The sequence below is a fragment of the Castor canadensis genome, chromosome 1 (assembly GCF_047511655.1).
Source record: "Castor canadensis chromosome 1, mCasCan1.hap1v2, whole genome shotgun sequence".
Classification (NCBI taxonomy): domain Eukaryota; kingdom Metazoa; phylum Chordata; class Mammalia; order Rodentia; family Castoridae; genus Castor; species Castor canadensis.
The window spans coordinates 171800114-171822558 of record NC_133386.1 but is presented as its reverse complement, the minus strand read 5'-3'; the positions used below and the strand labels follow the sequence as shown (position 1 = coordinate 171822558).

Below are 22445 nucleotides of genomic sequence, written 5' to 3'. Positions count from 1 at the left end.
CCATGGCTCAGCATTACAGAGAAACTGAACAAGCCCCAGGCACTCACCCTGCAGCCACTGCGCACTGTGAAACCATCTCCAGCTAGCTCCACGGCCGACAGATAACAGAACAGCGCCCTTAGCCAGCCCCAGGCTTCGTCGGCCGCGGAAGCCCAGGAAATAGCGCAGCAGCAGAGAGTCGCAGCCCAGCCTCCAGGAGGCCGCCATCTTCCCGGCCTTCTCCGGGGCTGCCCGCAGCACAGCCTGATGGCCAGCCTCAAGGTCCTCCTAGGTCCCGCCTTCTGCTGAGTGGCCACGCCCCCTGGCGCCCGTCGTGCCTTTAGATCTCTCATATAAGCCCTCCTGGCACCGCTTCCAGCCTCGGTGGCCCCGCCTCTCAGTCAGTATTATTCGCCGCAGGCTCTACCAATCAGCGAGGCCCTCCCGACCCCGCCTCCCGCCCTGTCCGCCACGCCCCCGAGCTGTCCGCAGCGTCGCCTGATTACACTTGTGGCTTGATCGCTTTAGCCCAGCAGGGCACCAGGTGTGGCGGCAGACGGAGGTTAGTGGCCTCGAGCCTCCCTCATCCGGACCATGTCTGGCTGCCACACTCCTGAAGGAGATTGTTGCTCCGGGCGATGTGGCCTGCAGGTAGAGGCGGCGGGGCAGGGCGCGGGGTCGCGAGCCCGGCGGCGGGGCGGGGCGGGGCTTCGAACGGTAGCGCGCGGGCCGCTGCTCCTTTGGCTTGCGGTGCTGCTGGGCATTTTTGCTGCAGTTTGCGGTCCGTGTTGGGCGCTGCACCGACTGCAGCGGCACCAAACTCTGAAACGGGACCAGTAATGGAGTGAGGAGAGTATTTGGGCCACCCATGTGAGTGTTTATCGGGAAGACCGCAGAGAAAGGAATCGTGGGGCGCCCGAGTGGACATGGACCTAAAACTGCGCTTTCTCGAGATAATTTTTTGTGCCCTGGCGACCAGCTGGACGTCGGGGGAACTGGAGCTGTGCCTCGGGAGCCAGCACCCTTTTTTTGGGGGGGGGGCAGTTGCTCCTTGCCTGCCCCACTTCAGATTGATTATGGGATGATCATAAAAAAGATTCTTTTTTAAGCAGAAGTCAGAGGGAAAGGCACCCTCAAATTGCGTATGGATTTCACTCACTTAACATAGCGACAGCCTTATGGAACATCTTCTGTGTGTCCAGAGAGTGATAAATAAGCTAATGGCCTAGGGTCCAGAGGAGAACTAGGTGAATAAATAATTTAAGTACAATGTCTACATACGAGGCAGGGAAAACTCATTCTTTTCAGTATTCTTTCTTAGGCGGAAAGAATTAAAAAGCAGTGACACACGGGAGATTTTATTGCTAAGTGTTTGTGAACCATTATCTTGTTTTCAAAAATGGCTTTCCCCAAATTAGCATACTGAGGTTAGAATGCTGTATAGGCAAGATTGGATGAAGAAGCAGAAGATCTTGGATACAGATGTGCTTGGAGAGAGGGAATCACTGGTAAAATGTTTCAATGTTTCATCCACCCAGTAAGTAAATCTTGATGAAGATCGTTTTAGAAATACAGATTTTTATACTAAGGGTAATGAGATAATCAGAAGAGTGACTGAAGAAAGTATGCAGGTGCTGGCTAGAGCTGGAAAGACTACAGACTTGGCCACCAACTGGGAAGTTGTGGTCATAATCCAAGCAAGAAATGTCTGGCCTGAGTAAGGGATTAAGGCTGTAAAGTCAGGAGAATTTGGTTGAGTATGGTGGGGGAAGGAACCAAGAATAACACACAGATTTGCATTTATTTAATTTGAGCCGGGGGTCAAATCCAGGGTCTTAAACATGGTGGTAGACAAGCCCTCTACCACCAACATGAGCCACAGCCCTGGCCTCAACTTTTCAGTTTCTGGTGGAGTAATTGGGGCCTGATAATCCCCAGAAAGAGAACACAGGAGGAAAACACACTTTATGATGAGCCTATTGTGGATTGGTTGAGTTTGAGGTCCAAGTGTATATTGACAACTGGGTAGTTGTATTTATGGCTGTCAGCTCAGGACAGAGATAAAAATTTGGAAGACTAGCTTACCAAAACCTCCCCTCAAGAGCTGTGTATGCATGGTTTCTTTGATAGACATTCCCTTCTGAACCCATAATATATTACTTGCCTCCCTCTATAGCCCTTTCAATAGTATTATTATCCTTTGCTATAACTTTTCCAACTGATGAATGTTTCATGAACTGCTCTAAAGATTCTTCAGGCACTGAGTGTATTATTTCCTGGTTAAACTAAGTTTGTAACAGTAATGTCTACAGTGATTTTACAGTTATGAAATTAAATGCCCAGTGATTTCTGGCTTTTGGACTAAATTTTTCTAACATCAACAAAAGTCAGGGGATATTTCCCTAAAAGAGAAGGTATTTACTGAGAAAGTATGTATTAACAAAGTCCAGATTCTTCATGTCACTATTCTTGCCTTTGAAAAAACTTAGGCAGTCATAAATGGATACTAATAACTAATATACTATGTACTGGGAATGGACAGTTGGAAGAAGAAGGGAGGACTGGGTTCCTTAAGAGAAAGGAAATGGGCAAATGCAGAAGGAAGCGAAGGTAATTTCAGTGACTCATGGAGAATCTGGCATTTCAGACTGGCTTAGGTTTTGAGAGGGAGACCAAAAGAAAGATACTAAAGCTACCATATTCCTTAAGAGGTCACACTATACACCTCCAGCCTTTTTTGTTGTATGGAATATAGGCCCATTGTCAAGTTATGGTTTTTTGAGGGAGACTAAAACTCAGATTTTCTGTGAAATCTCATTGGTTTTAAAATATTGGCTCAGATTCTAAGCACTGCAAAACAAAAAGATCACTTCCTGTGAGTCTGAGTCAATCCACAAGACACCAGTTTGTATACTGTGATATAGCACTTAATGTAAGAGATGATGTTAATTCATCCAGTGTTCATTGAGCAAAAGCACTAGGATAGATATAACTTACCAAAAACATTTTCCATAACCTTTAGAAAGCTTAGTGGGGAAGAAAAACCAGGTAGGTACTGTGCCTCTCTTTTTATTTTACCTGTTGCAGTGTCATATGTGGTGACCTTGAATAAATATTTGTTCTTTGCAATTACTATAACAGGAAACCATCCAAATCCCTGCCATTTTCCTTGACCTTGACAGTTGTCAATCTTTACCACCCCTCATTCTAGCAACCCATTCCATGGTCATACCCGTCCTGCCCACTCCGTATTCCTTCATTACACTTGCTTTTCACTTTTGCTCCTGTAGTTCCCTGTGTGTCCCTCCATCAGAGTATCCTCCACGCTATATGACAAGTAAGTGCTTTCTTTAATTCCTCTCACCCCTGCTGCTGAGAACCCAAGGAAGGGGGTGGGGATCACTCAACTATATGGATTCATGTTTGTATATATGTTATGGAGTCCTACCACGGCTAGCCCCTGAGCACCACATAGCAGTCTTCTGGAAGCATCCTTTCATGTTTCCTTAAGTAACTATTCCAAAACCTTACCACCTCACTTTCTGCCTGCTTCCCAGTTGACCTTGCCTCCAAAACTACAAAGAACATGAAAATTAGTTATGAACTTTTCAACTTTAATTTCTTCCTCTTCCCACTTACAGTATAGTGTAAAAGTTAAGGACTAGGGACTAGAACCATATATCCTGGGTTTGAATCCTGGCTCTACTGTTATAGGTGGTCTTGGACAAACTACTTAATCTTTCTTGGTATAGCAGGGTTATTGTAAGAATAAAGTGGTCCATATAAACTTTTAACAGTAGTACCTGGTATAAAATAAATTCTAAATAAATGTTGGTGATTCTTGTTGTTAATGATATTATCACACATTTACCTGCATCATTACTCTTCTGTTTTAAGACAAATACTTCCCTGTTCTCCTGATTCTAGTTTCCCTTTCTCTACAAAGGATGACCTATTTATTAGGCCTTTGCTCTCCTATACCTTTAATTTCTTCCTGTCCCCTAATTTTATCCTTTTGCATGTGCTATAGTTTAGATGTCTAATGTCCCCCAAAGGCTTAGTCCTCAGGGTGACACTATTGGGAGACAGTGGTACCTTTAGGAGGTGGGACCTATGAAAGATACTTATGTCATTGGGGATGTGCCCACAAAAGGCACTGTGGGGCCCCTACCACTTCCTCTTTTGCTTCTTGGCCATGAGGTGAGTAGTTTGTGCCACCATGTACACCCTGCTATTGCATCCAGGTACCCGTACCAACGGCCTAAAACCAGTGGGTTCACTTGATCATGGAATAGAATGTCTAATGTGAATGTGAGCCAAAATAAACCTTTTCTCTTGTTAATTATCTCAGGTATTTGGTTATGGTGACTGAAAACTGATTACTACTGCTTGTAGTAGGATATTTTTTATTAACCACTTTTCCCCTCTGTTTCCCTGTCCAGCTCTTCCCCATAGCAATATTATTGAAAGAGTCATTACAATTCCATGCCTCCACATTCACTTCTGTTTTCTTGTGGTTCTCGGGATCGGACTCAGGGTCTTGTGCCTGCTAGGCCACCACTCTACCACTGACTGCATCCCATCCCAGTTTCATTCACTTCTAAATGAAAGTGAGTGAAGCCCACCGTGGTCTGTCTTCCAAACCCAATCCATTGAAACAATTGTTATTTAGAAACCTGGGTGACTTTAATTTACAGATACAGTTGGCATAGCAAAACCCAAGATGAGCCCTGCTGTCTACCTTCTTTGTTTCTTCATTGAGCAGCTGAACATTATTCAGCAATATACCACAATATGCTATGTGACCTCAGTTTTTCCTCATGACTTTCCCCTCAAGGTGGCACTTAACACTGTCAACAACTCTCCTGTTTCCCTTATTAGTCCCCACTCCCTAATGCCCCCCTCCTCAAGATGATCACTTCATACCTTTATTGTCTTGTCATGCCTCTCTTACTCTGTCCCCACACTGTCACTCTTATACTTTGTTTATACTTAAGAAAATAGAAGTCATTACATCTAAACCTCCTCACTTTCCTACCAAAAAGCCTACAGATCTTTGGGAAAATGAACCCAACTTCTTCTCATTGTATAAAATGCAAGCAGCACAGTTTCTCCACTACTGCTCAGGATCTCCAGGCTGCTCACCTGAAGTTCTCTCCCTCTCCCTTCTCTCTTGCATAAATCAGCTCTTTTTTGGTAGGATCATTCTCATCAGCTTGACTTTCAAACACCTATACAGTCTGACCTGGCAAAGTGATTGTCTGCCACTCTCAGCATTTCACCATACCAGTCTAGTTAATTGATCTCCTGCCTGTAAAGCACTTTGTCACTCCGGGCCTTTCATACCTGCTGTGTCCTCTCCTGGAGTACTTGTTGCTCCCCAATGCAAAACTTTCCATGTACACATGTACTCATTTATCACACACTGTTTTTTTTTTTTCCCACATCCTTCAGGTCATACATTAAATGCCACCTGCTCAGAGAGATCTTCTTTACCTCCTCTGTCAAAATTTATTGCTGCCATTTTTCTGTAAGCCCCTTATTTGTTTCCTTCTTTTCATGTACTGCAACTTATTTATGTATTCTGTTTGTCTGTATAAACTCCCTCCTACAGTGTAAATTCTTTTAGAGCAGGACTTGTCTTGTTCTTAGTTGAATTCTCAGGACCTGGAAAAAGCATTTTGCACTTAGTAAGCTCTCAGTAAAAGAATTTATGATTATCATCTGATATGTGGCATGGCTCTACTAGCCAAAAAATTTGGAGGTCTTTGAAGCTTTCTTCAGTTTTTTCATTCTAAAACCTTTCTTTTTAACTTTTAATCTCTTCCAGATCCAATTCCACCACCAGCCCCTTATAGTTTTTTTTGTTTTGGTTTTTTTATGTCGTTCTGAGGTTTGAACTCAGGGCTTCACGCTTGCTAGGCAGATGCTCTATCACTTGAGCTACTTTGCCAGCCCTGCCACTTTTGTTTTTAAACATGCTGCTCCTTATTGGTCTAGTCTTTTGCTTTCTTAGTCACCACCCCATAACCCCTTAGCCTCTTTCCTCCACTGCCTCTGTAGAACGTTTCAAAACGAAATATGCTCACGTCCTCTTAGATTTAACTCCTTAGTGGTTTGTAGTCATCTGTCAAAGCCCAAATTCCTGTGCTTACCACAAAAACCTTTTGTTTGCTGTCTCCCTTCTAACTTCACCGACAGAACCTAATTTGTAGCTAGTTCCAACTACTGAGTGTTCTCCTGACTGAAATGCCCTATCTTCTCTTCTACCCAGCATATTCCCACCATCTTTCATTAAGCCTGAGCTCAGTCATCCCTTCCTCTAGGAAGCTTTTCCCAACTCCTCTTCCCACCCCCCCACCCCCTCACCCACTGTAGCTTCTGATCCCATAATACCCTGAGCCATCTTGTATTATATTCTGCACTGCCATCTCACAACTGAACTGCTTCACTAGATTGAAGCCCTTAAAAGTAAGGATTTTATCATATTCATATTTGTTTCTTCAGGGTTTATTGCAGTATTTTGCATTCAGTAAGAGTTTATTGAATGAGTGAATGAATGAATGAACGGAGTATATAATGAATGCTGGAAGAAAAGTGCAGAAAGCAATGACATGAACAGAACTGGAAGAAAGGGTGACCACTTCTTTCTTGCTAGTATAAAGGCTGACAAGCAGTAGTTCCATAGAGCTGCAAGAATTGGAGATCCAGTATTATCAGTAACAACACAAAGAGGGAAAAAAGATATTTTCTTACCTGGCAAGACAACATGTCTTAGTTATCGTTTGCTGCATAACAAATTACTGCAAAACTTAGCAGCTGAAACCACAAACATCATGTCCCGCACTCTCTGGGGATTGGAAATCTAGGAGCAGCTGAGCTCAAGTTCTCGCTCAAGGCCTCTCATGAGGTAGCAGTCAGGTTGTCGGCTAGAGCTGTGGTCACCTCAAGGTGTGACTGTACAGAGGATCTGCCTCTAAGCTCACTCAGGTGAGTTTGGAGGCGTCGTTTCCTCACTAGTTGTTAGCCTGAGAGCTCAGTTCCTCACCAAGTAGCCTTCTGCATAGGCTGTGTGATTATCCTCATGGCAGGACGGCCAGACTGCCCCAGGGCCAGTGACCCCACTGGCTATAGTAGTGAAGAGTAGGCTGCAGTAGGAGAAAAGTAAGCGAGGATTCCAAATAGGAGAGCATTACCTTCATACCCCCAAATGTCAGTGCCCGAGAGAATTTTTACTGAAACTGTAAAGTATGAGGTCAATGTAAATAGGAGTTTCGCAAAAATTGATTGAAGACTACCTTTTATTCTGACATTATTCTTCCTTTTTTAAAAATGTGTATCTTAGGGTATTTTATTTTTTATTATATTGGTGTCCTGAGGCTACATTGTGACATTTACAAAAGTTCTTACAATATATCATAGTTGAATTCACCCCCTCCATCATTCTCCTTTGTCTTCCCCCCATTCCTGGAGTAATTTCAGCAGGTCTCATTTTTCCATTTTCATACCTGAGTACATAATATTTCTACCATATTCACCTCCTACACCCTTTCCTCATATTCCCCCCCCCCCCAATGATGCCAGCCCTCAGACAGGATGTGTTTTACCTTCCTGTTTTCCATTTTTGAAAAAAGACATTTTTGTTTAAGATAGCTATTTAGAGAGTTTCTTTGTGACATTTCCATGCATGTATGTATTATAACCCAAATTGGTCCATTCCCTCTATTTTTCTCCTTTGTTCCTTAGTCCTCTTCTTATGGTGATTTCAGTAGGTTTAAAAATTCTGTATTCATTCTTGTATAAAAAGTACATCAGCCATGTTCACCTTCTTAACTTCCTTCTTTTGCCCTCCCTCCCTCGTTAGTGACCTCCCCTTAGTGTGACCGGTTTCATAGTATTGGTTGTATTTGCATTGGGTCTGTATTCCACATATGAGAGAAAACATGCTGCCTTTGGCTTTCTGAACCTGGCTAACTTCACTTAAGTGGATGTTCTCCAGTTTTGCACTCTTCTTTGAAGAAGGTAATAGTGGTTAGTTAAATAGAATTTAGTGTCATAACATGGCAATCTTATGTCACTCCCTAAAATTAAAAAAGATAACCACTAATGTTGAATTGCAGAAGTTTTGAGAGTCACAGACCCAGATTATTAATATAAGAAAACTGATAACCAGAAAGTGTCACTGATGGCCTTAGGGCTTACAGCCATGGGGGCAAAGCTGAAACCAGGCTCCATGTCTTAGACTTTTAGTGAATGTGTGACTGATAGAAAGGAGAGGGTTTTTTACTGTGGAGAAAGAAAGGGAGAGAGAGCACTTTTGAGTGAAGGTGACATTGCAAAGAAAACCAATGTGCACAGAGATAAGAACAAAATAGATGTGCAGAAAGAAAGAGACCCAGCACAGAGAGAAAATACAACTTTGCTGGGTCTACCTCAGTTCCTTCTGAAGGCTGGTTGTCAGTAAAAGTTGTGAGACACAGAAGTGAATAGAAAACATTATGGGGTATCTTGGAATTATCTTTAAGATAGTTACTTATGTAAAGTGTAGAGTCGTGACAGTAATGCCGGTGACTGTTGTTCATAGCAAAGCAAGTGGTGTGCAGTGGAGATTCAATTTATTGTTACCTGTGGATATTCCAATTTTGCTTTATTTTTAAATTCAGTATATGGTTATGTTAAATTCTCTTTTCAACTAGATCTAACATCTTACTGGTTTCCTCTTTAACTGGTGGGTTAACTACCCTTGACAATTTTTTTTTCTTTTTTTTTTTTTTGGTGCTGAGGATCAAACCCAGGGCTTTGCACATGCGAATAAACACACACTTTACCACTGAGCTACCCCTCCCCCCCGAGCTTGACACATTGATTTATTTGTTTGAGAGTCTCTTAGAAAAATGCATATCTTAATACATACCAGTATTTGCTTAAGTTAAAAAAAAAAAGATAGGGGAAGGAATTTTATCTGAGTAAATATCTCAGTGGCAATGAAAGCTAAGTTTCCTTAAGTAACTAGATTAAAAAAATTGGAAAAATAAAGTGTTGAATCAGAATCTTTTAGTCTTTAATATTTTTAATATCTACTAAATACTGTTAAATGCATTTCTCACTATAGAACCTCTACTGTAAATGGTTGATTGTGAACAGTCTTTAAATATATGTTTAAAATTATTATTCTAATTGAAAACCAGATCTAACAATAACAGAAAAATAATGTTGCATTGGGGGAGAACTAGATACTAACTAAACATTTCCTTCTTGTCAGTTCTTATTAAAATATATATTCTGATTTTTGCTTTCTTATTCTTAACAGTTTATATGACTGCATTTTCACCAAGTGTAACTTTATTGACGCCTTTTAACTGGTTATTTTAATTGTAATTTTGCGGGTGTGACTGAATAAAAATGTGTTAACAGCAGCTGCCTTCTCATTGTTGTTCCTGTAGCATGAATCTGGCTAATTGCTCTAATATCTCTACTGGAAGTGACAGAAAGGAGATACCTGTAATAACAGACATTTCCCTGTAATGTTTGCAATTTGCTGTGCAAATTTGGTTTAAGGATAGGAAAATTGCAAGAACCTTAGCTGTATTTTAATATGTAATTAAAATATCATTTATGTCCCTAAAAGAGGAAATAGCAAATTATACAGACATAGATAATTTTGGCTAGATTTCTTAAGGAAAGAAATATCTGTTTTATTACTAATTTTTAGTAAAACATTTTAATTTAAGAAATTTTAACTTTTTGAAATGAGAAGAAAACTAACACTGACATTGTGCTGGGTGCTTTATATCCATTGTATCTCGTTCATTCCTCATAGCATTCTCATTTTATGGATGAATAAACTGAGGCCCAAAGTCATGTAAACAACAAATGGTATAATGGGGGGGTGACTTTAAGTCTGTCAACTAATAAGCCTTTGTTGATTAAAACTTCAAAAACTTTGTAGGTTCCCATGCTCCAAATTTTATATTTTTAAGGTTATTCCATCAATTATCATTCATAATACTTACCAAAAATGAAATGTGTATGGAGAACATTAGCAGCAAATTTGGGAAAATCCCATAATTTCAGGTATCCAGTTAAGTAGGTAAGAATTCAGTCCATTAAGTAATGATCCTTCTCTGAACTCAAGGGTGCTTCTTCCCCTCTACCCGGGGCCAAACTTCCATGTTATGCTTTTTCTGAACAAGGAGTCTGTTTCTTGATTGTTCCTTCCTTAAGGGGATAGCCCATTAGGATCTCAAGCTTGTATGTGAATTTTCTGTTCAATCTACCCATTTTGAGCAAACCATAGACTTTATTTCGTATTTCTAAAGGCTTGCATAACTGTGAAAATTGAAGCTCCACATCTCTAGAGCTTTGCTCATACCTTCAGGAAAATCCTGGCTTTGGAGCCCTCTCTTCCAGGGAGCCTCACTTCATTTCTTTATGGTCAGTTCAGCAATTTACTTTGATATAATATATTCAGTATATTTACTTGTATTCAAGGTAAGGGTTATATGTCTTCTACTGTCAATCATGGAATGAATTGTATTTCTACTTTACTGTTTTTTTTTTTATGAAACTGTAAAAACACAAGAGGAAACTATTTTTTCTAAGAAAATAATTATTTGAGCTATGTATGAGTAAGGGTTGATGCTAATCTCAGCCTTCATGTGTATATTCCTATAAATACATATCTTCATAGAAATAGTTCCACTAAGTATTAATTGTGATTGTTTCTGAGTAGTTTTTTTGTTATTTGCTTGATTTTATTTTCCATAGCAAGTATATATTGTTTTTGTAATAAGAGAAAACAATAAAATCACTTTCAAAAAAGGACGAGTCATTTTTTAAAAATAAAATTGAAGCTGGGTACAGTGGCAAACGTCTGCACTCAGGAGGCTAAGGGAGGAGGATTTAAAGTTCAAAACCAGTCTGGGCTACATACTGAGATCCTGTCTCAAAAAAAAAAAAAAGAAAGAAAGAAACAAAATGAACACAAACACACATTCATGCAAAAAGAAAAAGGCGTATATGTTGAGCATGTGCCTATCCTATTATCTCGTGTATACCATATTTTAACAAGGTGTTTTGCATAAGTGAGTTTTCTGGATGGACTGAAGCATGTTTCCTTGAGTGCTAGTGCTAGATTCTCTTCTGTTCTTTCAGCCATTTCAATAGATACTTTGGAATATATGTTGGGTGTTTTCTCTTCTTGCAACCTGTTCTATGGAATGTTGGACCATGTGGCCAAATAGTGAATAATACCAGGTTGCCAAATAATATAGTAACTCCACTTCCTTTTTTTTTTCTTTCTTTCTTTTGAGGTACTGGTGTTTGAAGTCAGAGCCTCCCACTTACTAAGGCAAGCACTCTACCACTTGAACCACACCCCCAACCCCTTTTTTTTTTTAATAGTATCTCAGTAATTATTGCACGGGCTGACCTCAAACTCACAACCTTCCTGCCTCTGCCACCTGAGTAGCTAGGATTACAGGCATGTGCCACCATCCCTGACTGGTAAATCCACTTTCTAAACATTAAAAAAACAAAATGTGCTTGCAATATTTTTTCCCCTAACTGTATCTTCTCTTAGGTAGATTCTCTTAAGCTTCCTTAAATTGACTTCTTATTAGAAATGCCAACTAGAAGAATTACTTGATAAAATGATGTCCTTAAAAAGTGTCATTAAAAATCATTATCTTCTTTTTAAGGACAAGGAACATCCAAGATACCTCATCCCAGAACTTTGCAAACAGTTTTACCATTTGGGCTGGGTCACGGGAACCGGAGGAGGAATTAGCTTGAAACATGGGTAAGTTTCTGGTTGATGTCATCTCTGGGAGTTTATACAAGTAGAACATGGACCACCTAACTTGTGTTATGTCCAAAGAACAGCTGATATCAGTTTTATGTGACACTGTATGTGTTTAGTTTCTAAATGATCAAATGAGCTGGGCATGGTGGCTCATGCTTGTAATCCCAGCTACTCAGAGGTGGATATCAGGCAAACAGTGAGACCCCATCTTAGCAAAAGCTGAACACAGTGGTGCATGTCTGTGATACTAAACTATGTGGCATAGGTAAGATCACTGTTTAAGGTTGGCCCTGAGCAAAAACATGAGATCCTGTCAGAAAAATAACTGAAGCAAAAAAGGACTACAGTGTAGCTCAAGTAGTAAAGTACTTGTCTAGCAAGCACAAGGTCCTGAGTTCAAATAATTAGCCATGTGAATAGTTGCAAAACTGAATAGAACCAATGTGCAAAACTTACTGTTATGATAAATATCTAAAGATTTAGAAACTACAATCTCTAATCAGAACAATTTGGTTCTCAGTCTTTGGAATACCAAAGTTAGATAATCTTCCAAGTATGTTCGTATGTCTGGAATTATAAAGGAGTCTCTCTGTGTAGACAAGATTATTTGAAAGGTTCAGATACATATTTCAAAGTTACTTAACCAGATTGACCATTAAAAATTATAAAAATTTTGTTTTATTAAGTCAAAAAAGAAAGGCTTAAAATGAAGCTATTCTAATACCCCAAGGGAGGCTGCCTTGCAAAATAAGAAATGGACTATAAAAAATGAGAACATTTTGAACAAAAGGAATTATTAATAGACACAGTACCTGCTGGTCTTTATTCCAGAGAGGACAAAACAAGAAGTACTGGACTTAAGTTGAAACAGAAAGAATAAATAGTTTTTATTGTTAGTCAGTCTTAGCCAATGTCCTTCCTTCAAGAAGATGAAGAATAAATACTAACAATGAAATAAAGATTGTAGAGTCTCATGCTCTCAAGAGTTTCTGAAATAGGATTAATATTTTTCCTGCTGAGATGTTTTAGAAGTGTTATTTTCTGGAAGCTGAATGTTAAAGTGAGTGATGCTGCTTTATTTCTTTATCCTAATTCACTTTCTTTAATAAAATCAGAGTATTAAAATATTTATATGCTAATTATGTATATATTCGTGCCCCCAAGGCAGCTGCATTGTATAAGAAGAAATGGACTGTAAAAAATAACAGAACGTTTTGAACAAAAGGAATTTGATGGCATACTACAAGATGATGCCATTTGTCACTTCATCTGCTTCAAATTGCCAAGTAATTCATGAAATACTGATTGAACGATGGGAAATAGCAGGGGGGTTCTGTACGTAGTCCAGTGAGGTCGTGTTCCAGGTGATAGAGCTGCCTATCCATCTGTGCCTCTCTCGCATGTGTCAACTCAGCATTGTGCAAGCAATCAAGTTGATCTATTCACAGCAAAACCTATGCTAGCAACAATTTGTTCTTGTTTCATTTATGCATTTAGAGGTTGAGTGCCAGTAATTTCATTTCCTTGCTGTATTATTTACAATAAATCATATTCTAAATGTTACCTCTAGTTAACTAATGTTTATTTCATATGTAGAAATAGTTTTTCTATGTACAAAAATAGAACTGCTACCAAACTGAGCTAAAATAATCATTTCTAAGTGGCTTTAGAAAAACAATTACAATAGGAGAATGCAGAACTTAAGGGAATTGCTTTTTAGCATGAAGTAATAACGGACTGTTGTTTCTAGCAGAACTTTACTAATTCATGAACTGTGACTGTGTGTGGCCATCATAAACCATTTATTGGCCCATCTTTTAAAATTTAATGGCTTTTACAGCACTGCAATCAATTTATAGGAAAGTTGCATCATGTGTAAAATGCTTTTTCCTTACATAGTCTTAATGGGCAAGGAGCTCCTCCTGGAGGTGACAGATGGAAAGAGCCATGGTTTTATGGCACCGTATTTAGAATCTTACTAAACTTGAGCTTAGCAGAGTAAAACGGTTATTTTGTAATAAAATGTTGAAGTTTGTCCCTAATATTTAAATGCCTTCATGAGCTATATTACTATTTTTATCAGCAATATCATTCTCATGTTAGTGGTGATAGTTGGGTTTTCTTTGACTCTTAAGGCAAATAAATTTGGAGTGAAGTATAGATTGTGCTTCCAGAATAATACAGATAATAAATTATTTGGGAATATAGAACTACTGACTGATTCCAAGCCTTGGCCGATACCATTCCAGCTTCTACTACCAATGTGGTACCAAGAGATGAATATAAAACAGCTTAGACACTTATGAGTAAACCAAAAAGAGGAAACAGAGGGCCAAGAAAAGAGCAGTAATCAAGGTAATTCTTAGCAGCCATGGTGTTTAGGTTTGGTCCCTACCATCCAAATTTAGCAGTTCCTATTTTCACAGTGTAATGTTGTTATGCATCCTGTTGCACGCTATTAGGATTACAGTTAACAATCCCACATCACAGATGAGATCATTGAAACATTTAAATGATTTTTAATAGCCAGAGAGCAAATAAAAATAAATACAACTGAATATAGATGTATAGATGTCCTCCTACTTACCACATTCTCTTTAGAGAAATAAATTCTAAAACTTAATACCTTGAAGTTCAAAATGATTGTTATTTTTGTTGTAAGCAACACTTACAACCAAACACTTCACTTTAGTCTTTGGTGTATTTCTCTCCTAAGACAAAAGTTCTGTCATCTTTGTATTTGTATCTCTTGCTTTGTAACTGTCAATATGTCTTTGTCTAAAACTTATTTAGCTAATCTTTTAATTGCCCAAAGTTGATCAAAGTCTAAATTGATTCCCATTTTATAAAGGCAATAACAAAAACAGCGTGTCATCACTTGAACAAACAATAAATACCCATGGTTTTCCTGCTTTGTAGATGGGTTTTTTTTTTAACCAGCATGCCATTTTATACTTTATTTAGCATAGTTCCCAGGACTGCATAAATTTCTCCCTACATGAAAGACCTACAAGTCCACTTACCTGTGGAAGTAAGTGGACTCTTTACAACCACTTTTCCAAAAATTCCCTGTTAGACAAGGATGGAAGATTTAGATCACAGGTATTTGTAAAGGGCCACTTTTAACAGTATGATTCTTCCCCATTGCTCCTAGTTCCAGAGGAATGCCCCTCTGTTGGCCTGGGCAGCAGAGATCTACAACCATAGCTACTCCTGGAGAGCTAATGTGTGTGGGTACTTTCTGTGCATTGGATTTCCCAAAATTACCAGGCATTTGTTTTCTAGACTTTAATTCACCATTGGAGCCTAAAAGAAACTATCATTACTCTTAAATTTTTGGTTAATTCCAAGCTTATTCACAACTAACTTTGACAGCTTAATACAGGCCATCCTTGTTTTTACTAAGAAAATGACTTGTTCAGTGACCCTGTGTCTGTACGTCAGTGGCAGAAGTTAGGGCACGAGGTTCTGGCACTTCCTTGGCTAGTATTTATGTGGCAGCTCATTAATGTTCTCTGGCAGCAGTTGAAACTGGTAAGTGAGCCAAAGGAGCTTTGTTGAGGGTGGAGAGAAGTTAGGGGTTTTGAAGTTTATTTGCAAATCAAACTTGAGAGTACTTTAGAGTACCTTGTTGAAAATGGTCAGGTAGGACATAGCATGCCCCTAACAGCAGATCTCTACTTATAGCCTTTTGTTTTGTTTTTTAAGACGGTGGCTTGCTATTCAATCCAGGTTGGCCTCGAACTCATGATTCTTCTGTCCTAGCCTCCTGAATGCTGGGATGACAAACATAGATAAGCCACCATGCCTGAACCTCATACTTTTAACACTTTGCAATTGTTTTAGATTTATTGCCAAATATTTTCTAAGACACATGTGCTTTGCAAATAGGAAATGGTTCTGAAGTAGCCCAGTGTTACTATTGTAATTCAAGAAACTGTCCAGCAGAGGTCTCTGAACTTCATGGTTTGTAATTAAGAGCACTTCATGCAATGAGATGAAACCTGGGGCTTTGCATGACAGAAGTCTACTCCTCTTCAGCATATTTTCCCCGACTGGATTTTAGAATGACTGTTTTTTACATGTTGTAAGATAAACTCTGCTTATTCATGCAATAAGATGCTAAAAACTCACCTGCTCAGATTTTTATTTCCTCTAAATAGATAAAAGCCTGTTGCACCATGAAAAGAAATAAATATATAGGAAAATGTGGAAGAAAAAGCAGCTACCAAAAGCTTATTGTACCACCAGAATTGCAAAAATATTTAAATAGTTTGGTATTCTTTCTGTGCAGCCAAAGTCCTTAATTAAACCTGGCAGCTGTTTGTACGACTCAATTTATAATGAACACTAGGATTAGACTGCAAGAAGAAACTTCTCTTTGCAAAAGCAGAAGTTAGTTAAATAAATAACATTTTCTATTATTGTGTTACCAGCAATGAAATCTACATTGCTCCTTCAGGAGTGCAAAAGGAACGAATTCAGGTATGGTAAAGGGCTCTTCTTAAACCCAACTGCCTTCTTCTCTACTTGTCTATTGTTTTGAGAAATGGAATTCTCCCTAAAAGATTATATTAGTTTTGAAGGGTGGTTATTTTGTGATCATTTAAATAATTAATCAAAAAACATTTGTTGAGTACCTGTTAAATATTTGTTGATTAATTATTAAATGGTTTTTTACCATGTTAAGAATCCTTTATGAAACTAATGTATGTTTTGAAATCTCATTCAGCCTGTAGAGGGCAAAGTAAGAATGATTGTAATTTTATATCTTTATCTCACTACCTTTATCAGCTTAGTGGGCTCATCAGATTGAAGGTCTGAGTTGACCCAAACTAATTCATATTTTATAGTTAGCAAAGCTATTCCAATTAAAACTTTATTTCAAAACTTTGGGAAATATCATTGTATATTAATGCTGAATAATAATATCCAAAATCCAGTTAAACTCATAATACTTTTGTCTAAAGCAAGAAAAAAAGAAAGGCTATTTTATTAAAAATACATTTATATTATAATCTATAATAATCCCTGGGAAATAAAAGGTGCAAATCAGAAATGCACAGGCATTACTAAGAAAAATCTATGGACCTATATGCTTCTTTAAAACTTTAAGAATACATTATTAATATATTTAATGTTAACTTTAATATACATTAATTTTAACCTTTCTGAGTAACAGTTAAGTTTCTCAGGAGATAAGAAAATTTTACTAAAATTTTCCACTTATCTTATGAGATGTGAAAAAAGATATAACACCAATCTGGGACTGTTGATTTCTTTATATAGTCTTCCTGAAATTTAGTTGTGAAATTACAGGAAAATATTAAACTAAAGCATTGTTACATATTAGTTTTCCATATCAATTTTCTTCTCCTACTAACAGACAAATTTTTGTTAGTAGAAAACATGTTTTATTTCTCAGTATTACTAAAACTTTTGAGAAGCTACATGAATATTTAAAAAGTGAGTTAAATATGTATACATATTTTAATACTATATATATATATATATCTCACACACAGAAAGAGGCACATTTCTAGTTGATATTATAAGACCATTCTTTTTTCTTTCTCTCCTTCTGTACATAGCCAGAAGACATGTTTATTTGTGACATAAATGAACAGGATATAAGTGGACCTCCAGCATCTAAGAAGTTGAAAAAAAGCCAGTGTACTCCTCTTTTCATGAATGCTTATACAATGAGAGGTATATAGAAAATGTATTTGGCATAAAAAATATTGAAGAGCTGGGCACCAGTGGCTCACGCCTATAATCCTAGCTGGCTGCTTGGGAGGCTGTGATAAGGAGGATTATGGTTCAAGGTCAGCCCAGGCAAATAGTTCGTCAGACCCCTTCTCAACCAATAGCTTAGTTCCATGAAGTACATCTGTCAACCCAAGCTGCAGTAGGCTGAGATCAGGCAGGTCATGGTTGCAGGCCAGCCTGGGCAAAAAAGTTCATGAGACCCCCATCTCATTGGACAAAAGCTGGATGTGATGGGATGTGCCTGTCATCCCAGCAATGATGGGAAGCATAAAGTAGGAGGACACAGTGTAGACCAGCCTGGGCAAAAAGTGATTCTTTATCTCCAAAATAACCACAGCAAAAAGGGCTGGAGGTGTGGCTCAAACTATAGAGCACCTGCTTCACAAGCACAAAGTCCTAAGTTCAAATCTCAGTACCACCAAAAAAATGAATATTTGCAGAATAGGCTCCTAAATAATAATAATTATTATTTTAGTTAGCATTTCCTGAATGCCTACTATGTACAGGAACTTTAGGTGTTTTAAGTCATTCAGCCTCACGTCGGCCTATGAAGAATGTCCCTTAATTCTGCTTACCCTCATACCCACTACCAAATTATTCCATACCAGAAAATAATTACCCCACAACCACGTATGTACGAATTTATGTGTGTGTGTATGCATTTTTTTTCTTTCTAAGGTGTAACTTTCCTGATCATGTGACTTTATTCTTCCTCCTTCAGGAGCAGGTGCAGTGATTCATACCCACTCTAAAGCTGCTGTCATGGCCACCCTTCTCTTTCCAGGACGGGAGTTTAAAATTACACATCAGGAAATGATAAAAGGGATACGGAAATGTACCTCAGGAGGGTATTACAGGTATTCTTCTTATTTTGCTTAAATAACTTGAAAAGTACTTTTCTTTCTCTTTGATAAATAAGGTACTCATCATTTTATGCATCTGATAAGATGCTATAGAATCCATGTTAAATAATATCCCACTTCTTATTATACACCCAGATCTGTTCTCAGTGACACAGATCCTCCTCCACCCTTCCCCAGCATTGGTAAAGCAATTGCTAGCAGCAAGAATAATGAAATGTTTGTCAAAATGAAAAAAAAAATCTTGGCTGAGATTTCTGTAGAAATGGAAAATTTACATGCCTGTACTGAGGCACCCAGAAAGCAAGATCTCCTCACATTCACTTGACCTTCAGGAAGCCTGAACTACTATGTAAACTTCACGTCAACTTAACTTAGTATTTCTAGAATATTTTCATAACTATAAAACTTTTCTAATCATTTTAATTAAGTTGATATCAGAATTTTTAGTGTAGGAGGTGACACAGATGATGAGTATAATACACTAACCTTAAGGTAAGTTTAGATAAATCCACCAGCCCACAAAAATACGGTCATTAATTCATAAATCTAGACTGTAGTGGCACGAAGAAACATGTTGTCAGTGCCCAGATACAATTAAGCCTTGCTTTTAAGTTTAGTAGCATTCTTCTGAGCCTTCACCCTTCTTAATTTCCTAAAGGGCCTGATTTTCCCTTGCCTCGTTTAGAGGGAAATGGTGCCAGTTTTACTGAAGTGTTCTTAAAGCAGTATCTTTAGTGCATATAATAGAATGTACGTGTTTAAACTAGTGTACTGAGAAATTAATTTCATAGGATTTCAGTTAATATTTATTGTGTGCCTAAAGCATTCCTCAGCACTGTGAAAAATCCTGTTTACAAAAGTTAAATATTTAAATTATAAAAAGTATACATACCAAAGAAAGTATAACCCATATTGCTGTTTCCATATCTAGGGTTTGAAGAAGAGTCCTTGCAAGTCAATTTCATACGCATTTGATTTCTGAGGTTTAGAAATAAAAACAGGTCAGAAAAATGCAGGGAAGGGTGAGGTAACAAGGTAACCTTTGCAATTTTATTCTGGCCTCTTTGGGAAATGAATAACACAGTCATTATCACAGCTTAGGAGGCAGTGATACTTTATCTGAGTCTAGGGAGAATCCCAAAAATAATCAAAAGAAAGGTCACAGAAGCTGAAAGAAGAAAGGATGGAGCTTCAACATTCCCTGTTTTTTTGGCTAAGAGGTTTGAACTCGGCCTTACACTTGCTAGACAGGCGCCGTACACCCCTTTATGCCCCCAGCCCTTTATGCTTTAGCTACTTTTTGGTTAGAATCTCATTGTTTGTGCCTGAGGCAACTTCAGACCATAATCCTCCTATTTACAGCCTCTGAAGTAGCTAGGACCTTAGGTGTGTGCCACCATGCCAGCCTTTTTGTTCAGATGGTGAAATGGTGTTCAGAAAACTTTTTCCCTGGGTGGTCCTTAAGTCACGATCTTCCTGATATCCACTTCAAGAATAGCTGAGATTACAGGTGTAAGCCACTGTATCCAGGCTCTATTCTATTTTGGAGTCTATCTTTTAAAAAAAAAAAAAAAAAGAAAGAAAAAACAGAAGAAGACTTGTGTGTGTAACTCAGTGGTAGAGTGTATGCTAAGTATTCAGAAGACCCTGGGTTCAGTCTTTAGCACCAGCAAAGAAAAAAATTAAACAAAAACATCTTTAAAATACTTAGTTCTTACCAGGTAAGGTTGACATGTATCAATATGATTGCCCTCTCCCCGCCCTTTTTGGAAACAACATGCCTGTGGTAAAGAATGTTGCTCTTTTTTCTTGCTCTATTTCTTATGTAACTTGTTGATCAGTATTCTGTCCGTGAAATGGAGGATTGGCTTGAATTAGCTCTTGGGTCTTAATTTGCTATGAAACTATTTTTCACCTGGAAATATTTCTGATTGTTCAATGAACATTGGAGGAAAATATAAGTTTGTGGCTCTTCTGGCCAATTTTAGGAAAGATTTGAGACTAGCAGTTCATCCCATCCTTTTGTAAAGATGTTTTATAATTACCTCTTTTACCTAAAGTGAAATAATGGGCAACTCCATACTGTTAATGACAATGGTTGGCCAAGTTAGTAATGGCATGACAACCACTTACTCTGTAACCACCCTAAAGGTAGTAATTTCTGATTATACTTTAGGTGGAACATTTTAAACTTTAAATTTACTCTCTTCAGAGGCAGTGAAATGGTGGGTATTATACTAACAATGCAAGAGAAGTTTGTGTAAAAAGGATAACTTGGCTGAGTTTTGATTGATTATAAGTGACCTTAACAATCTTACTAGTGACTAAGATGTTTTCTTGAACCTTATTATAGTCTGACCTCATCACATGTATTTACTGAGAACAAAGTGGAAATAAAAGAAGTTCTAATGCCATAGATTTGAGGAAATTCTGCAGGTATCACCATACCTTCAATAGCGATCCTGCTTTCTTGTGCCACAGATCACACCTATATTTATTGGTTCATCTGCCCAAGACACTTTGCAGTCCTGCAGAGATGAAATACAATGATTTTGTGTTGTTGGGAAATTCCTACTTAATATATAGTTCAATGTTTAATTCTTTCTACACTTCTGATTCTGAGATGTATCATTTCCCATCTCCTGTTAAAATACTGATTGTCTGTGCTTCACGGAAATGCTTGTATGATCTTGATGATTTCTTTGTTAGGTCTTGGTTTACCATTCAAATTTCTGCCACTTATACTTAGGAATGCCTGCCAAATTCCTAAGGTATCTTTTGGTACAGATGTTTATGCAAGATACACAGAATAACATGCAACATCTTGTTCATAATTTGGAGTGGCTTTCCAGATATAAAAAAGAGTAACTGGTTACTTCAAAAAGTTACATACTGTATATATAAATACCTCTGTTTTAGCCAGAGTGGCTCCTCTGTCTTACAGGTATGATGATATGCTAGTGGTGCCCATTATTGAGAACACTCCTGAGGAGAAAGACCTCAAAGAGCGGATGGCCTGTGCAATGAATGAGTACCCGGACTCCTGTGCCGTGCTGGTCAGGCGCCACGGAGTGTATGTGTGGGGAGAGACATGGGAGAAGGCCAAAACCATGTAAGCCTGAATTCAAGAGTGTTTGGGACAAGGCACACTCTGAATGTGAAAACAAACAAAATATGTTTGATGATTTTTAAATGAAGTATTTTTCCTTAAATTTAAGTAGTCTTATCATTATTTCATGATATTTGATTTTTACTACTATGTATTGACTCATTTAGAAGTATTTATTTAGGACAGCTCTGGACTTTGATGCAAAAAGGAAAGAGACACAGATCCTACGTAATATAAATTCTATTTCAAAAAATGCCATGTAGTTAAAAAAATTTTAATTTTTGTAAGTAGTATATTTAAAACTCCCTTATTTCTTGAGAAGTTTATAATATATTTGCTCAAATCTAGGTGATTCTTTTGCATGTTCTGAAGTTTTGGGGGAGCAAAATAAAATTTTGGCCCATACCTAAGTGAAAAAATGTACAAGTATTAGGAACAAAGCAGAGTTCATTAGGTAGAAAAGAAAGAGGTGGTGTATTAGCATTGGAGAACTCTGTTTCAGTAAACACCTCTAGTTTCTTTTGCTTTTTCTTTTACAGGTGTGAATGTTATGACTATTTGTTCGACATTGCTGTGTCAATGAAGAAAGTAGGGCTCGATCCTACACAGCTGCCAGTTGGAGAGAATGGAATCCTATAAGCCAAATGGAAGTATAATTATCTACAGAGATAAAGCCAAATTTAACTATTACTTAAATGAAACTTGACTATTTTTTAAATGAATTGAAATTTTCCATACCACTAATTTGTCACTATACTACAGATGGTCACACTTAATTTCTTACATTTAATATTTGCTATTTTCTTAGAATTTTAGGTGATAAGACAGTGGAATAAAAGTTTGCTACTCAATGTTTGTTCATGTTTATTTTTAAATTTGTAACAGCAAAACACTTTAACTTTTTTTGCACTCTCAGAATTCT

The 22445-nt window shown here is 38.0% G+C and overlaps 2 protein-coding genes across 6 annotated transcripts in view; one reads left to right on the top strand and one right to left on the bottom strand.

The window, feature by feature from the left end:
* Positions 1-264, bottom strand: part of Pdhx (pyruvate dehydrogenase complex component X) — a 68920-nt gene extending 68656 nt beyond the window's left edge. For 2 of the 3 annotated variants that reach the window (XM_020183855.2, XM_074044363.1), the window contains exon 1: positions 48-263. In XM_020183855.2, coding sequence (XP_020039444.1) covers positions 48-207 — 160 coding nt within the window. In that variant the 5' untranslated portion in view covers positions 208-263. Of the gene's footprint in view, positions 1-47 lie in introns of all 3 variants that reach the window. The other variant, XM_074044347.1, reaches the window with a different exon arrangement.
* A 188-nt stretch (positions 265-452) lies between these two features.
* Positions 453-22374, top strand: Apip (APAF1 interacting protein). Of its 3 annotated transcripts, none has more exons than XM_020183854.2 (8): positions 481-630; positions 10299-10413; positions 11679-11779; positions 16219-16267; positions 17374-17491; positions 18273-18408; positions 21359-21526; positions 22063-22374. In XM_020183854.2, the coding sequence occupies exons 2-8, from the start codon at positions 10411-10413 to the stop codon at positions 22160-22162; spliced, it is 675 nt and encodes a 224-aa protein (XP_020039443.1). In that variant the 5' UTR covers positions 481-630; positions 10299-10410; the 3' UTR covers positions 22163-22374. The 3 variants fall into 3 exon arrangements, with proteins under 3 accessions (XP_020039442.1, XP_020039443.1, XP_073900494.1); XM_074044393.1 differs by lacking the exon at positions 10299-10413 and adding an exon at positions 11292-11329 and having other exon boundaries at positions 484-630; XM_020183853.2 differs by lacking the exon at positions 10299-10413 and having other exon boundaries at positions 453-630.
* The last annotated feature ends 71 nt before the right edge of the window (positions 22375-22445 follow it).

What these genes read in the sequence shown, in the direction of transcription:
- Apip (XM_020183853.2), top strand. Translation starts at nt 574, where the DNA reads ATGTCTGGCTGCCACACTCCTGAAGGAGATTGTTGCTCCGGGCGATGT. An exon ending in TGCAAAAGGAACGAATTCAG is followed by an intron (nt 16,268 to 17,373) that starts GTATGGTAAAGG and finishes TTCTGTACATAG; the next exon opens with CCAGAAGACATGTTTATTTG. An exon ending in ACCTCAGGAGGGTATTACAG is followed by an intron (nt 18,409 to 21,358) that starts GTATTCTTCTTA and finishes TCTGTCTTACAG; the next exon opens with GTATGATGATATGCTAGTGG.